This window comes from Myodes glareolus, chromosome 9 (genome assembly GCF_982192425.1).
Source record: "Myodes glareolus chromosome 9, mMyoGla1.1, whole genome shotgun sequence".
Taxonomy (NCBI): domain Eukaryota; kingdom Metazoa; phylum Chordata; class Mammalia; order Rodentia; family Cricetidae; genus Myodes; species Myodes glareolus.
Genome location: NC_142034.1, coordinates 45,933,738 through 45,950,412, shown reverse-complemented (window position 1 = coordinate 45,950,412; position 16,675 = coordinate 45,933,738). Strand labels below are relative to the sequence as shown.

The 16,675-nt window shown below is 38.8% G+C and overlaps 1 protein-coding gene across 3 annotated transcripts in view; it reads left to right on the top strand.

Annotated features, from left to right (window-relative positions):
- Ssh2 (slingshot protein phosphatase 2) overlaps positions 1-16,675 on the top strand; it is a 243,935-nt gene that overhangs the window by 175,483 nt on the left and 51,777 nt on the right. For all 3 annotated transcript variants that reach the window (XM_085695369.2, XM_085695371.2, XM_085695370.2), the window contains 2 exons: positions 4,328-4,392; positions 15,580-15,701. In XM_085695369.2, the coding sequence (XP_085551495.1) occupies positions 4,328-4,392; positions 15,580-15,701 (187 nt within the window). The remainder of the gene's footprint in view (positions 1-4,327; positions 4,393-15,579; positions 15,702-16,675) is intronic.

Sequence of the window (16,675 nt, the reverse complement as noted above, 5' to 3'; positions counted from 1 at the left end):
ATGATCTAAGCTCAGCTTTATGTTTCTGTCGAATGTGGATATTTCTGACAGTAGAAAGAAGACAGCTGTTGTTTTCTTATATTCTGGGTGAATTACCCCCTGGCATAGAAGAGTTAGTGGGGTTACCTGCTTTTCAAGCTCTGCCTGGCACTGGTTGACTTTTTTTTATTTTGATGAAATTTTCACACTCAAATATTTCTATTTGACATTGTTCACATGGGTAAAAAGAGAAAGTCGGTTTAACACGGGTTGCATGGAATTGACTTGTGATCCAGACTAGACAGATAAGGTGATATATGTAGAAATGAAGTTTACATAATCCAAATCTTCACATAAACTGCCTTAGCTAAGTAGAATAGCATACATCAAGGGCTTACAGTGTCTGATGGTATGTTCCTATGCATATTTCTTGAATCTGCCTAGTTTTTTTTTTAATCTGGGCATTTAAAATATCCAAATAGTGTTTGGCAATTTAAAAATTATATTATTAGCAAACATCTAAGTATCTTTAAAAGGAAAATGATGAAAATTCTTTAATCAAACTTGATCTGCACTTCACTATTGGTGAACTATGTGCAAAGAGTATAAAGTAAAGGAGGGACTTTAGAGGTGTACTGCCTGTTGGCCTCTGTAATCTTGGATTTCCCTGTAGGAAATAATGCCTTACTTGCTCATAGCGAACCTTTTCACAGGTAAGGAAAGTAAACTTCTAGATATTCAGCTCAGATAAGAGGCCTCACAGCAGAAGGAGGAGTCCTGGGTTTTGCCTGGCTTTAAAATAAGCCAGCTGGATCTTCATACAACTAGTGCCTTGAGAAATTTTGCCCTGCTATTCAGGGTTCTCCAGAGGTTCTGCATCCTGAAAGTCTTTTCCAAGGCTACCCCTCATGGTCTTCAAGAGGAACTTAGGTTAAGTTTGTGGTGGTGTTTGTTGCCTCATTGTGCTAAGGATGGAACCCAGGAGCCTTGTTTCATGTAAGGCAAGCCCTCTACTGCTTCAATATATCACTGGCCCCGATTTTAATTTTGGGGGGTTTTCTCTGTTGTTGTTGTTGTTGTTTTCTTTAAGATAGAATCACATTCTGTAACCCAAAATGGCCTCAGATTTACAGCGATCTTCCTGCCTCAGCTTCTTGTGCATTGAGATTGTACTTGTGATTTTTGTGGTGGTTATTGTTGTTGTTGTTTTGTGGGGGTTTTTTGGGGGGGAGAGGTTCCTGTTTATTTGTTTGTTTCTTTTGAGGCAAGATCTTATGCAACTCACCATGTATTCAAAGCTTACTTTGAACTCCTAATTCTTCTGTCTTCACCTCCCAAGTGCTAGAATTGTAGACTGTTAGAAATAATGAACATGAACTTGCATATAAGTTTTAATCTGCACATGTATTTTCATTTCTCTTGGGTTTATGCCTGGGAACCTATCCTGCTTCTTCAGATTGTATCTCTGGGCTTGAAACATAGTAGAATGGATGGATCTTCTTTTCAATTTGGAAGTTAAAGGCTTCTGTTACACTGGTATTAGTCAGAAGCAAGTAGTGAAATGGGGAAGGAAGCAAAAATTATTCTTTGAGAAAACGTTTCCAGACTTGTCAATCTTTTAAACATGCCTACCTGCATTTTCCGTCTTACCTCACACTACTTCGTGTACAGCTAGTGTCCTACTTAAAAGCTGTGAAGACAACACAAAGGAAATTATATACGTAGGTTTCAAGCCTAGTGTGAAAACAAGCTATGCTAACATCCATGATTATGTGGCTGTATCAGACATAGTAAAGCTCTTTTAAAAGTGCCATCGGTAAGTAGCAATAAAGCCCTGGGTAATTAGATTGTCTTCATTTGTGACAGCATTTTATCTTTTTCCTGTTAGCCAAATCTTCAGACTTCCTAGTACAGAACGGGGAAATGAAAAAAGAAAATAAACTTGGTCTTAAATCTTTTTTTAACTCATGTGTCCTTTTTAAAGACTTATTTTTAATTATGTATAGGTGTATGTCTACATGTGGGTGTGTACACATGATGCAGATGCTTGAGGGGGCCAGCAGCATCAAATCTCCTGAAGCTGGAGTTATAGGTAGTTGTCAGAATTAAACCCAGGTCCTGTGGAAGAAATGGCAAGTGTTCTTAAATACTGAGCCATTTCTCCAGCCACTCTTGTTTTATAGAATACTTTTAGTTATTTCTTGACAGTTTCATCATGTAAACAGTCTTGATTGTATGCATCCCCAACTCTCCTTCCTCCTCCCCCAGGAACTCCCAGCTCCTCCCTCCCACTTCTGACACCTCTAGCACATGCCCCTCTCCCTTTCATGGCCTTTCCCTTTTTTTTTGTTGTCAATAACCCACTAAGTCCAGTTAGTACTGCCTGTTAGAATGTTTACTGATCTTGTTTGACTTGTTCTTGTGCTGCAATGAGTTCCAGGGTGTAATGCCCAGCATCTCACATAACTTCCTATCCTCTGGCTCTTGTATTCTTTCTGCCCTTCTGCAGTTTTCCTGAACTTCTGTTGAGACATAAGAGGTGGATAGGTGCCCTGTTTTGGGATGAGCCCTCCGCAGATCCTCTTAGCACCTCAACCAGTTAGGAGTGTACATTAACTATTGACCACTGCAGCACCTTGACCAGTTAGGAGTGTGCATTACTTTTGGCCACTGCAGAAAGAAGCCTCTCTGGTCAATGTTGAGGGCAATGCTCATCTGTGAGTGTAAGCATAAATATTAAAAAGGTAGTTCAACAACATGCTGTTTAAGAAAAAATAGTAATAGGTTCTTCCCCCAGAGCCTATACCCTTCAGAACTATACAAGGTCTAAATTCTTTCATGTAGAACAAGCCTCATATTCAATCTAAAAGCAGTTGGTTACCACTTCACCTTTGTGCCACTGTTGCACCGGTGGGTGCATCTTGTCTGGGAGGCCAGTGTTGCAACATGCAGGATTGGCTGGCTGCATGTCTCCTCCCCACAATGGCCTGCATTGCACCTTCTAGCACTATAAAAATCAGTCAGCAGAAAGAAACTTTCAGGTTAATTCCAGATTGATTTCTATGCTCTGCAGCCAAAGTCTATTATGTCTTCAGCAGTAGGAACATACCATTTAATTCTGTAGGCTACCATTGCTAAGAGCAATGACCAATAGCCTGTATTTTGGGGGATGCCTGTAAAGTCTCCCTGACTAATAGCATGTAGAGAGGGAACCCATACCTAGTACTGGTGATTTTCACTTAACAGCCCATGTTTTCTGTGAGAATCAATGTCCATCTATACAATATAGCTGTGTTCAAATTCCTATTCTTTTTATTATTTTATATTATTATTATTATTTTGGTTTTTGAGACAGGGTTTCACTGTAGCTATCAAGCCTGTCCTGGAACTAGCTCTTGTAGACCAAGCTGGCCTCGAACTCAGAGATCCGCCTGCCTCTGCCTCCTGAGTGCTGGGATTAAAGACGTGCACCACCACTGCCCAGCCCTATTCTTTTTAAATATGTATATATATTCTGCCACAAACTTACAAAGTATGAGTTTTCACAGGGTTTTGTTATATTTTGTTTTTTATCCTTAGTCTCTTTTGGTTTTGGTTTGTTGTTGTTTGAGACAGGGTCTCACCACATAGCCCTGGCTGGCATGAAGCTCACTCGGTAAACCATGATGTCCTTGAACTCATAGAGATCCACCAGCTTCAGCCTCCTAGGTGTTGGGATTAAAGACGTGTACCATGATGCCTAGCATCATCTTTATTGTCTTAAATTCTTTTTTGTTGGGCTGGAGAGATGGCTCAGAGGTTAAGAGCATTGCCTGCTCTTCCAAACGTCCTGAGTTCAATTCCCAGCAACCACATGGTGGATCGCAACCATCTGTAATGAGGTCTGGTGCCCTCTTCTGGCCTGCAGGCTTACATGCAGACAGAATGTTGTATGCATAATAAATAAATAAAATATTTTAAAAAAAAATTCTTTTTTGTTTTTGTTTTAGTTGTTTGAGGCAGGCTGTGTAATCCTGGCTTCCTGGAACTTGCTTGGCTGGCCTTTGACCTTAGAGATCCTCCTGCCTCTGCTTCCTGAGTGCTAGTATCTTGAATCTTTTGTTTTGTTTTAGTTTTGGGGTTTTTTTTTTGGGGGGGGGGGTTTCAAGACAGAATTTCTCAGTAGCTTTGGAGCCTGTCCTGGAACTAGCTCTCTAGCCTAGTAGCCTAGGCTGGCCTTGAACTCATAGAGATCCACCTGCCTCTGGCTCCCGAGTGCTGGGATTAAAGGCATGTGCTACCATGGCCTGGCCTCTCTGTTGATTTTTGAATGGAGACTAATAATCCTTTGCTTTGTAAATTTCACCAGGTGATCTCCAACAACATCTTCAAGCAATGTTCTTATTGCTCCGCCCAGAGGACAACATAAGGCTGGTAAGTTAATGGCATTATCATAATTGTCTTCCTCAAAAGGCTGCCTAAAATAGCCAATATTTAAGTCAATTTTTGTTAAAACACAGTGCTAAGAACTAGGTGGAATAGAAATGAAGACTTGTAACACGAGGGCCGGCTTGTTGGGGTTTCTGTCCCGCCCGGTACCCCAACAAGCCAGCAAGTCCCAAGGAAAATCACACGGAGTCTACATTAGGTTATAAACTGATTGGCCCATTTGGTCAGGCTACTTATTAGCTCTTATAACATATATTACCCCATTATCCTTATCTATTTTAGCCACATGGGCTCAGTACCTTTCTCAGTGTGACAGCTTACATGTTGCCTCTTCGGTGGTCTGTGCAGGAGTGCTGAGAGAGTTTCTGCTTCCAGAATACTCCCAGTCTCTTTGCTCCACCCCTACTTCCTGTCTGGCTTTCCCGCCTATACTGCCTGCCTGGCCAATCAGCGTTTTATTAAAATATGATTGACAGAATACAGATAATTCTCCTGCACCAAAGACTGACCTATTGCTATCCAGCTGAGAATTTAATTCTTGTAAAATATAATATGGAGTGATATAAAATACTTTGATGGCTCAAGATTGTTGTTAAGTGCTGGTTTGTAAGTTATTGTCCACAACAGCAATTGAAGTTTAGAAAAAGGAGAGAAAACTTGGGAAATTGACCTGGTTGAGGAAGGTTTTATGTTAGACAATAGAACTTGAGAAGACCTTAAAAGATGATGAGATTAAACAGACAGAATTCATCCAAAATAAGAACATAACTTAAGCAAAAGCACATAAAGGAAGGGATAAGGAGGTATAAGTGAAATAACTAGCAAGTGTTACTGACCTCAGAGTCAAGAGACCTGGGCTTGGGTTCTTGCTGACCATGTGATGTTGAACAAGTTACCTTAAGCTGTCTTTGTCCTTTTCCTCACTCCCTGACTACTCTCAAAGTTGGCAGTATTAGATGGATACATTAAGAAGTATGAAATAGGGGGCAAGTATGGTAACTGAATGCCTTTAATCCCAGCACTTGGGAGGCAGAGGCAGGTGGATCACTCTGAGTTTTGAGGCCAGCCTGTTCTACAAAGTGAATTCCAGTACAGCCAGAGCTGTTTAAAGAGACCTTGTCCCTTGTCTCAAAAAAAAAAAAAAAAGAAGAAGAAGAAGAAGTAGGAGGAGGAGGAATGAAATGCTGCTGTAGGAGTGAGCCAGGCAGATGAGGCTTTAACACTGTAAACCAGAGATCTCAAACAGACAGCTCACAGACTAGAGGTATGTTCTGTTTAGAACACCTAGCTGTTTGGTTTGGTTTGGTTTTTATATTATCCAGAATTTTAAAGCTGGATTACATATACAAGTCCAAACCTGGGCCTTCAGAAGACTAAACTTCCAGCAGTGCCAAGATTTTAGCCTCTCATGACGAAGCATAACTAGATTGGCATGTAGAGATTCCGCTGGGTTCCTGTTTGCTGTAATCTGCATACCCTGTTGTCTCCTGCACACTTAGAAGTTATGTGTCTTTTTTACATGGTTACTTTTCTGACTGTTAAAAATAGGAAAACCAAAGTAGAATGAATACCTAGCATAGTGGTACACACCTATCATCCAGTTCTTGAGAAGCTGAAACAAGAGAGCTACTTCAAGTTCAAGGCCAGCCTGGTCTAAATGAAATAATACACCAACAAGACACTCTCAAAGACCAAACAACACATAGGCGTAATGGCACACACCTTTAATCCCAGAACTTGGGAGTCAGAAGAAAGTGGATCTCTGTGTGAGATGAGCACGTGGTTCTGTTTAGTATCCATGTGGCTTGTTTCACATTTACGTTTGTATTTGATCCCCTAGATTACTATAAAGCCAGTCATTCTTCATAAAGCAGTTGCAAAATACAAGTGTTTGAGCCAAGAAATAGCGTGAGCCAGCTATAGTATCTAAGGAAGATTGTCTAGAAGCTAATACAGAATAGACAAAAGGATGTACAATAGTCAGTTATTAATGTTATCCAAGTGTGTGGACATCAGACCCTCTAGGTTAGAGTAGTAGTTTGGAAGTTGACTAAGCCACAGGCATATTAAATTCAAATAGCTGGCTTCTACTTTTTCTCCAACAAGAGAGTGAACAAAGTGTGAGAGTGACTGTGGAAAGTCGAACAAACTTCTGAACCCTCTGGTAATCACTGATTCATCATTTACTTTACTTTTTAAATTTTGTTAACTGGTCTCTCAAATGCTGGTTCTGTGCTCTGTGTGTACATATACATGTAGAAGCCAGAGGCTAATGTTAGGTATCATCTTCCTCAATAACTCTCCTCTTTAATCATTCTCTACCTTATTCATTGATGATGCATACTTTTTCTTTCTTTCTTTTTTTTTTTTATTCTGTCCCAGAACTCACTTTTGTAGACCAGTCTGGTGTCAAACTCAGAGAGCCACTTGCCTCTGCCTCCTGAGTGCTGGGAATAAAGGCGCCTGGTCAAACTTTTTTCAGAAATTTTAATAATTTATGTTTGGTATATACCTGTGCTCAAGTACACTCACCATGTGTGTGCATGTAGAAGCTTTAGGTTGACGTTAGGTGTCTTCTCCACTACACTCTACCTTATTTTTTAAAAATAAGTTCTCTCACTGAGATTTTGCCTGCTGTGCCATCTTCCCATTATTGTCTGCATTTTAAAAAGTAGTTAATGTATATATATGTATGTTCGTATGTACACGTGAGAAAGTGTACTTATATGCCAAAATGTAGTGTGGAGGTCAGAGAACTTTCAGGAGTTGGTTTTCTCCTTCCACACTGGACTCCCAAGGGTTGAGCTCAGATCACCAGGTTTGTGCACAAATTTTACCTGCTGAGTTGTCTTTCTGGCCATCTGCATTTTTTATATATTTTCTCAAGTAATTCTTTAAAAAGACAGCTGTGGGGCATGGAGCACCATTCTTTTGGCATTAGTACTCTAAAGCAGTGGTCCCAAGACTTTAGGGTATATTAGAATCATCTCAAGAGCTGCTTTCAGTACCAGTTTCTGGACTTCGCTGGCAGAGTTTGGTTGATGGGGAGGAAGTAGAGATAATTTACATTTTTAACAAGCTTCCAAAAGATGCTGATCACACTTTTGAGTATAATTTTACTAAAGCCAGTCTCCATAGTCACTTGGACAGACTGGAAATTTGTCCGTAGCTTTGAACTTGGTGTGGTTTGGGAAAGCTAAAGCTAAGGGTGTCATCCTGTGTTCTGTCTTTTTCTCAGTAATAAACTTCTGAAGTTTAGTTTGAACCCCTAAATTTCCCACATGAAACTTGAAAGAATGAAGGATAAAGTTAGGAAAGCAGAGTTGAAGATTAAAACCTCTTTTCCTACTAAAATGTGCAGCTTCGGCTTCTTAGATTTTGACACAGAGACTCGTGTATGTATTACATGTACAGAGCATAAGTTCAGAAAGTTGTCACTCATGCCTCTGAATTAGTCATTAAAGTGACAAGCCATTTTACAGTTATTTTGAATTGTTACAAACACATACTCATTATGTTGCAGATTATTGACTGAGTCATCTTCAGGAAAATGAGTAAATGCATTGTGTGATTTTGAACAAATTAGCACTTTCTAACTGAAAGAGGCATTTGTAGACCCAAAGCAAAGGCTTTTGTTTGGAGTTAAATTTGGAATGCTAAAACTCTTATCTCAGGACTCGTTCATAAGGTTAAAAGTTGGATAGTCAACTGAATCAAAGTCCTGCTTTCTTCTTCATCCCCCACCCACGCTGTTTCTTGAGACAAGGTTTCACTATCAATCCTGGCTGGCCTGGAACTCACTCTATAAACCAGGCTGGCCTTGAACTCACAGAGATCTGCCTGCCTCTGCCTCCCTAGTGCTGGGGTTAAAGTCGTGTGCCACCCTACCTGGCCTTTTTCTTCTTAATAACCCAACCAAATCCCATTTTTTACTTAAACATTGAAAACGTTGTTTTCCTCTGGGAGACTTTCCAAGTACAGGTATCACTGTTACTTCAATATTTAAGAAACTTGATTTTTTGGAATATTTACAGAAGCTTCAATGAAGTTTTTGCAAAAATTAAGAACTTGACAGGATAATTTAAGAAAATTAGTTTTTTTTGGCTTTAGTTTTACAATGTGTTAAATTTTTCAACAGTGGAAATGATTTTTTTTAATAAGTATGTTATGTGCAGTTTGGTTTTTGTTTTCCAAATCAGATAATTCAAAAGGAATGAAGAGGAACCCGCCATATCCCACACTCTGAGAAAGACCATTCCTGACTATTTGAATAAGCAACTTTTTCATTCTGTCTTGGTTTTTGCATAAGGTCAGGGTGGACAGCTGAGTAAACTAGCACAGCCCTGCTTAATTTTGTTTTGTTGCTTTATAAAAGTAAGATATATAATGTCTTTTAACATGTTTTTAATGAATATCTTGCATGTCAATAAATTAATCATGAATTTGGCAAGAAGGTATTGACTGTGCTGGGGATCAGACTTGGGGTCTCTTGTGCTTGCTAGACAAGTGCCCAACCACTGAGCCATACCTTTAGCCTTGAGCATGGTTTTCAGTGATTCTGCAGAATATAATTTATAGATTTTTTTTAAAACTTGGTATTCTTTTTCATTCAAACATTTCTCAAACTCTTTAAAATAGTTTTCTTTAGTTTATTAATATCATATCTAAAGTTTATTTTAATCTTAGCCACTGGATTTACTTTGTTATTTTGGCAAGAATTTAATGCTTACATACTTTTGAAACTTTTCTGATGGACTGGGTGAACTGCTTCTCTAGACATTGTGTTTTTATAATGTGACTTCCCTGAGAATAAATACTGCATGCAGGGGCATGGTCTAGAATCGTGATGAAAATAAATTTAAGGACCAGGTTGTGGTAGCAGGAAAGGGTCCAAAGTTACAGAGAAACCCTGTCTCGAAAAACCAAAAAAAAAAAAATTTTTTTTTTTAAAAAATGAAAAGAAAAGAAATTTAAAACAAAGATGTGGTATATGTTTCAAGCCAACTGTTTCTGGCTATTAGATGATGGGGATGAGAAAAGCTCTTGTGCCAGGTAAGACCTGTGAATTGCTCTATTTAGGTTCAATATTTGAATTGTACTAAGATGGACTTAAGATGATTCTTTGAATAAAGATTCTTGATATTATAAGTTAAATATTTAAAAGACAGTGAATATTTAAAAGATAAGTGAATATCACTTATCAAAATGTCTTAGGCCAGATAGCATGCTTATAGACTGTATTTAGGAAGATTCTTTTTCTTTCATCAACCTTGACTTAGTCACTCGGTTGCCACTAATTGGCAGATGAACCATCAGACATAGAAAGCTAAAGAGATGGCTTAGTCAGTATAGTGCTTATTGCACAACTCTGAGGACTTGGATAAAAAAGCTGGTGTTAATAGTACATACCTATAATCTAAGCACTGAAGAGGCAAAGACAGGATCCCCAGGCTTGCTGGCCATCCAGTCTAGCCAAATCGGTGAACTCAAGGTTCAGCAAAAGAGCCCATTTCAGAGAATATGACAGAATAATTCAGGAAATAATGACATTGTGTGTTGTAAAAGGGACGAAGGGCCGCTTCCCGCAGCCCAGCTCCCGGCTAGTTTACCCGAAATAATTACATGGAAACTGTATTCATTTAAACACTGCCTGGCCCATTAGTTCTAGCCTCTTATTGGCTAACTCTCACACATTGATTCAACCAATAGCTAATAATCTGTATCGCCACTTGACTGTGGCTTACCGGCATGAGTCTAACCAGTGTCCATCTTGGAGAGAAGAGCCATGGCGTCTGCCTGACTCTGCTTTCTTTCTCCCAGCATTCTGTTCGATCTACTCCACCTATCTAAATTCTGCCCTATCAAAAAGCCAAGGCAGTTTCTTTATTTGACCAATGAAAGCAATACATAGAAAGAAGACCCTCCTACACCAATTATGAAATTTGCAGACAAATGGATGGAACTAGGAAAAATCATCCTGAGTGAAGTAACCCAGACCCAGAATGACAAATACGAAATTTCATCCAGTAACTGATAGAAGCAGATGCAGAGATCCACAGCCAAGCACTGGACCGAGCTCCTGGAATCCAGTCGAGAGAGGGAGGAGGGATTATATGAGCAAGGGGAGGCCAAGATGATGATGGGGAAACCTACAGAAATAGCTGATCCAAGCTCGTGGGAACTCATGGACTCTGAACTGACAGCTGGAGAGCCTGCATAGAACTGAACTAGACCCTCTGAATGTTGGTGACAGTTGTGTGGCTTGGTCTGTTTGTAGGACCCTTGGCAGTGGGACCAGGATTTATCCCTGGTACATGAACTGAGTTTTTTTTGGAGCCCATTCCCTATGGTGGGATACCTTGCTCAGCCTTGATGCAGGGGGGATGGACTTGATCCTACATCAACTTAATATGCCAGACTTTATTGACTCCCCATGGGAGGTATTACTCTCTCTGAGGAGTGGGTGTGGTGAGTGGGAGGAAGGAAGCAAGGGGGAACTGTAGTGGGTATGGAAAATGAAAAAAAGAAAAAATAATTGAGGTAGACACTCATTGTTGAGCTCTGGCCTCCACATAATGTACAACACGCACAAGTACAGTATACATATATATACTACGTAATACATAGCTAAAGAAAAAATTATTCAGTTTTTTTTTAATTTATTAAATTCACAGTTCAGTTGTTTCCACACAATTTGTATTTGTAGGTAAAAGTGTTCCTAACACATTTCACATTTTAGAAATGCCAAGGCATGCTCAAATTTAAACCTGTAGTGAGAGCTGAGATCTTGTTTATAAGAAGTTCTGGGATGTAGCTAAGTTGGTAGAGTGTTTACCTACCATGTATGATGCCCGGGGTTCAAACTCCAGTACCATATAAACCAGACAAGATAGCACTTGCCTGTAATCCTTGCACTGGGGAGGATCAGAAGTTCAAGGTAATTCTCCTCCCAGACTATATAGCAAATTTGAGGCCAGCTGCTAAGGCTGACGACCTGAATTTGATCCCCAGGCCCCATCTCCTACAGACTATGTGTCCTCTGGCCTCCATATGTACACCATGGTATACACTATTATTGATGTGCATACAATTAATTAAATTTTTTCAAATCTGGTTTTACATGCACCAGTTTGTCTAGTTAAAATAACAATTTAGGGGGCTGGTGAGGTAATTTGGGCATTAAAGCTAAGGCACTTTGCACCAACCCTGGCAACTTGAGTTCTGTCCCAAGGACCCATTTGGTGGAAGGAGAGAACCAGCTTCTACACTTCTCGCACTAAATAAATAACTTTGGAAATAATATGTATGTTTTGAGTGTTTCTATAAGGAACTCCAAAGCTGCCTCCCAATCCACCTCATGTGTGTTGACTGTCACCCATAGCTTTGTGTGTAATGCTCCTCCTGGATCTCAGCTGACTAACTCTAGACTGTATTCCATTTAAATGTTTATTCCTCTTAGTGTCTCATAAGTAAATTTGACTTTGAAACTTTTCTTCGTGGAATATAAAGTGCACAGTACAGCTTATGTATTTGGTACCAGAATGATGGCATTACATTTGGATTATGTCTGTTATAACAAATAAGCTTTAATATAGTCATTTCTTCTGTTTTCACTTCCCTAGCTTTTCTTAGGAATATCAGAACAGAGGCACAAAGATAAGTTTTTAACTTAATTGGTGGGGTGCTTGCCCAGAATCCTTGATGCCTTGGGTCCATCTCCAGCACCACAGAAACTGAACATGATGGTAGATTCCTATAATCCTAGCCCTTGTGAGGCAGAGGCAGAAGGACCAGTTAAGAATTCTCCTTGACGGGGCTGGAGAGATGGCTCAGTGGTTAAGAGCATTGCCTGCTCTTCCAAAGGTCCTGAGTTCAATTCCCGGCAACCACATGGTGGCTCACAACCATCTGTAATGAGGTCTGGTGCCCTCTTCTGGCCTGCAGACATACACACAGACAGAATATTGTATGCATAATAAATAGATAAATAAATAAATAAATATTTTTTAAAAGAAAAAAGAATTCTCCTTGACTATATAAGTTCAAAGCCAGCCTGGGCTACATGAGACTATATCTATTTAATTTAATTGATTTATTTGATTTTTGAGACAATAAGAATAGAGTAACATTTCACAAAGGGAGAACGTAAGTCTCCATCTTCCACTATTGATTTCTCAGCACTTGTGCTGTCATTGCATGTGCAGATGTTGCCTTGAAACCATTTGGTTTTTTTTATTATTATTTACACAGTGATTTTTTTAACTTATTAAGAACTTTTCCAAACAATCAAAGTAAAAAATATATCCCGGAAAATTTTTGAGTCAACTTTAGTAGACATCACCATTTGCCTAGTTTCTTTCATCTATTCCCCCTTCTTTCTCTTTTCATTGGAATATTTTAAAATAAAATTCAGGCACCCTCGCATTTCACTTCATATATTTAAACAGGACAATAACCACACTGCCATTATCACACTAACAGATAAGTCCTTGATGTCATCAAAGATCCTGTTTACATTCCAATTTTCTGAAAGTGCTTTGAATTTATAAGCAATGAATTAAAACTTTTAAAAACTAAGAAGCTTCTGAAAAGGAATCTTTTATTGTTGAGGTAAAGAAGAAGCTGAGGCGGAGGTGGGTGGATCCCTCTGAATTTGAGGCCAGCCTAGTCTATATAGTGAGCTCCAGGACATCCAGAGCTACATATACAGTCCCTGTCTTAAAAAAAATTTTAAAAGGCCCAAAGAGATGGCTCTTCCATTAAGAGCGCTAGCTGCTCTTATGGAGGATCCAGGTTCAGTTCCTAGCACCTACATGGCAGCTCACAACCATCTATAATTCCAGTTTGGAGGGATTTAATACCTTCCAAGGGCATCAGGTATACATGTGATGTACTTTCATGCTGACAGAACACTTGCACACATAAAATAATCTAAGAAGAAGCCACACAAGACAATATGTGCCTATGATCCCGGTACACAAGCCAACCAGTCTAGACAAATGATCTTTAGCATTAGTGAAGAGACCCTGTGTCAGAAAGTAAAGCGAAGAGTAATTAAGGATAGAAGAAGATGCCCAGAATTGACCTCTGCTTTCTACAGATCCATGCAGAGATGGGTGCACCACACGCACACAAATTAAGCGAATATGGTTTTAAAATTCCTGAACTATCCTAAATTATAAGGGTTAGAAGATAGAGGGGAAGATATAAAAGGAAAGTCAATCAGTTAATACCTTTGTGCTAAATTAACTTAATAGATTTTGAAACCTAGGCCGAATTCTGGAGAGCATAACACTAGGCTGTATACCATAGTCTCCTTATAAATGCATTTTTCTGAACTGTTCACCCCAACCAATCAAAGAAACAATGAGCCCTTCATACAGATTGACCTCCTGCCTCAAACTTCTGCCTACTTCTCCATAGTTCTCTCCTTCCTGTAGTCAGTGTGGGTTCAGTGTAAATACTTCATGCTTTCCTTCTCAAACTTTTCCATATAAACGTGTAGTGGTTTGAGTAAGAAATGTTTTCTATAGGCTCAAGTGTTTGAAAACTTGGATCCCAATTTCTGTTTTGCTGGGGAAATCAGTAATGCCTTCCTGGAGGACATTCATAGGGAACAAGCTTTGAGGGTTTATAGCCTCTGTGCTTCCTGCCACCTGTGGATGGAAACGTGATACCTGAGCTTCCTGCTCTAGCTAACTGCTGGCATGTCTCCCCATTATGGACTCTCCTTCTGGAACCCTAAAGCCCAAATCAGCGCTTCCTTCTGTGAGTTGCCTTGGTCATGGTATTTGATCATAGCAACAGAAAGTAACTATTAGAGTATGCGTTCACTCAGAAGCCCAGCAGGCATACTTCCATCTGCTACCTCACTTCCCTGCAGCTGGTTAGAAAATTTACCTGTAGATAAGGTCTTTCTCGGTAATGGCTACATAGGCCTTTTATTTCAGAGAACCCTCAGTATCAAGTTTTGTCTTAAAATGATTTAGAGGATTTTAGTTGAAGATAAGCAAAGGTGATGATAAACCACTTGGGAGATGGTGGAGGATGAGAAACCCAGGGAGATGTCAAGGATTCTCGGGTTAGGATGATGTGGACTCTAGATAGACAAATTTAGTGGGAGTTCTTGCTAAAGTTTAATTTCGTAAGGAATTGTGCAGCTAGATCTAGGTAGGACAAAGTCCAAAAGCCTAACTAAAGCTTGGTGAAACAAAGACTCTTTACCAGGAGAAATGGGTGTGGTAAAAATGGTTATTACCTTACCCCAAAGCTTATGAAGATAGGTAAGTACATAGAGATACATAGACTATATAAGACAGAAAAAACATTATATATTGTTTTATTATATAAAATAATATATATATTATTCTTAATATATATTATATTATATATAAATATAATATATTTAATATATAATAATATTTTATAAAGTATTATATGTATCCTTTATAATATATGTGAATACTATATATTTCAATAAAATATATGTCTATAGCATTTTAAGTTTGATCAACTTAATGTATATTTATAGTGACTTATATACTTATCCTGTATAAATGTTCATTTTATTTTTTACTGAAAATAAATTTTTTCATACAGTATTTCTGATCACAGTTTTCTCTCCCTCATTTCTACCCATCCAACTCCATACTTTCTCTCTTTTTAAAACAAATTAGAATAAATAAGAAGAAAAAAAGTGAAGATGCACAAGAAATGTGGATACATACAAAATCAGTGAAAACACAAAACCAAAAAACATAATATATGCAAAAGACCAGTAAGGTTAAGTTTTTTAAAAAAAATCCCAAAGTAGTACAAGACTCTTCTACCCGCAAAAAAAGAAAGAAAAATCTACAAAAATACCATTGAGTTCATTTTATGTTGGCCATCTGCCACTGGGCATGGGTCCTGCCTTAAGTGTGGATTGTATACCTACAGTTATAAGATTCTTAAAGCAACATAGGTGTTACTTTATCTCCCTCCTGTTAATTTAGTATTATATCAAAGGATTTATAGTTAATATAGGAGTTGAATTTTTAATTTAGGTCTCCCACTATCACTTCTTTTGCCTTGGTAGCATGCTATGAGATACTGGTTTTAAAAAAAAAAAAAAAGATTAAATGATTTAAAATTTCTCTGAATTTTTTGTTTCTTTGTTCTTTTTGACCTCAGGCTGTAAGATTGGAAAGTACTTACCAAAATCGAACACGCTATATGGTAGTGGTTTCAACTAATGGTAGACAAGACACTGAAGAAAGCATTGTCCTGGGAATGGATTTTTCTTCTAATGACAGGTGTGGTATCATAAAACTACCTTTTGAATAAACCCGGTATAATTATTTGAGCTAGTACAAAAATGTCTTACATAATTATGCTTTTAAAATTCTAGATTTTAAAGTGGGACAAGAAAGTAAGAGGGTAAGGAGTGTGTGTGTGTGTGTGTGTGGTCTTTTTGAGACAGGATCTATGTAGACCAGGCTGTCCTCAAACTCAGAGATCAGCCTGCCTCTGCCTCTGCCTCCCAGGTGCTGGATCTAATGGTGTAAGCCACCATGCCCGGCTTGTATTCTTGATATATGTCTTGGTCACTGTTGTATTGCTGAGAAGAGACACCATGACCACAGCAACTCTTATAAAAGAAAGCATTTAACTGGAGCTTACTAGCAATTTCAGAGGTTTGGTCCATTATCATCATGGCAAGGAGCATGACAGCACACAGGCAGGCTTGGTGCTAGAGAAGAAACCGAGAGTTCTATGTTCAGATCTACAGGCAGCAGGAAAAGAGAACCATTGGGCCTGATTTGGGCTTTTGAAACCTCAAAGCCCACCCCCAGTGACACACTTTCTCCAACAAAGCCACACATCCTAATACTTCTCAAGTAGTGCCACTTCATCCAGGCAGTGGTAGCGCATGCCTTTAATCCCAGCGCTTGGGAGGCAGAGGCAAGTGGATCTCTGTGAGTTCGAGGCCAGCCTGGTCTACAGAGGGAGTTACAGAACATCTAGGGCAGAGAAACCCTGTCTCAAAAAACAAAAAACAACAACAAAAAAGTAGTACCGCTTCCTGATGACTAAGCATCCAAATATATGAGCCTATGGAACCAGTCTTATTCAAACCATCACAATATATATTTTTATGAAATTATTGGCATATGTGTATGAAAATGTCACAGTGAAACCCATTATTTTTTATAGTGAATATGTGATAATGAAAGTTTTAAGTTAAAAAGTAATTCATGACAGCCTGAGGAGATGGTTCAGTTGGTAA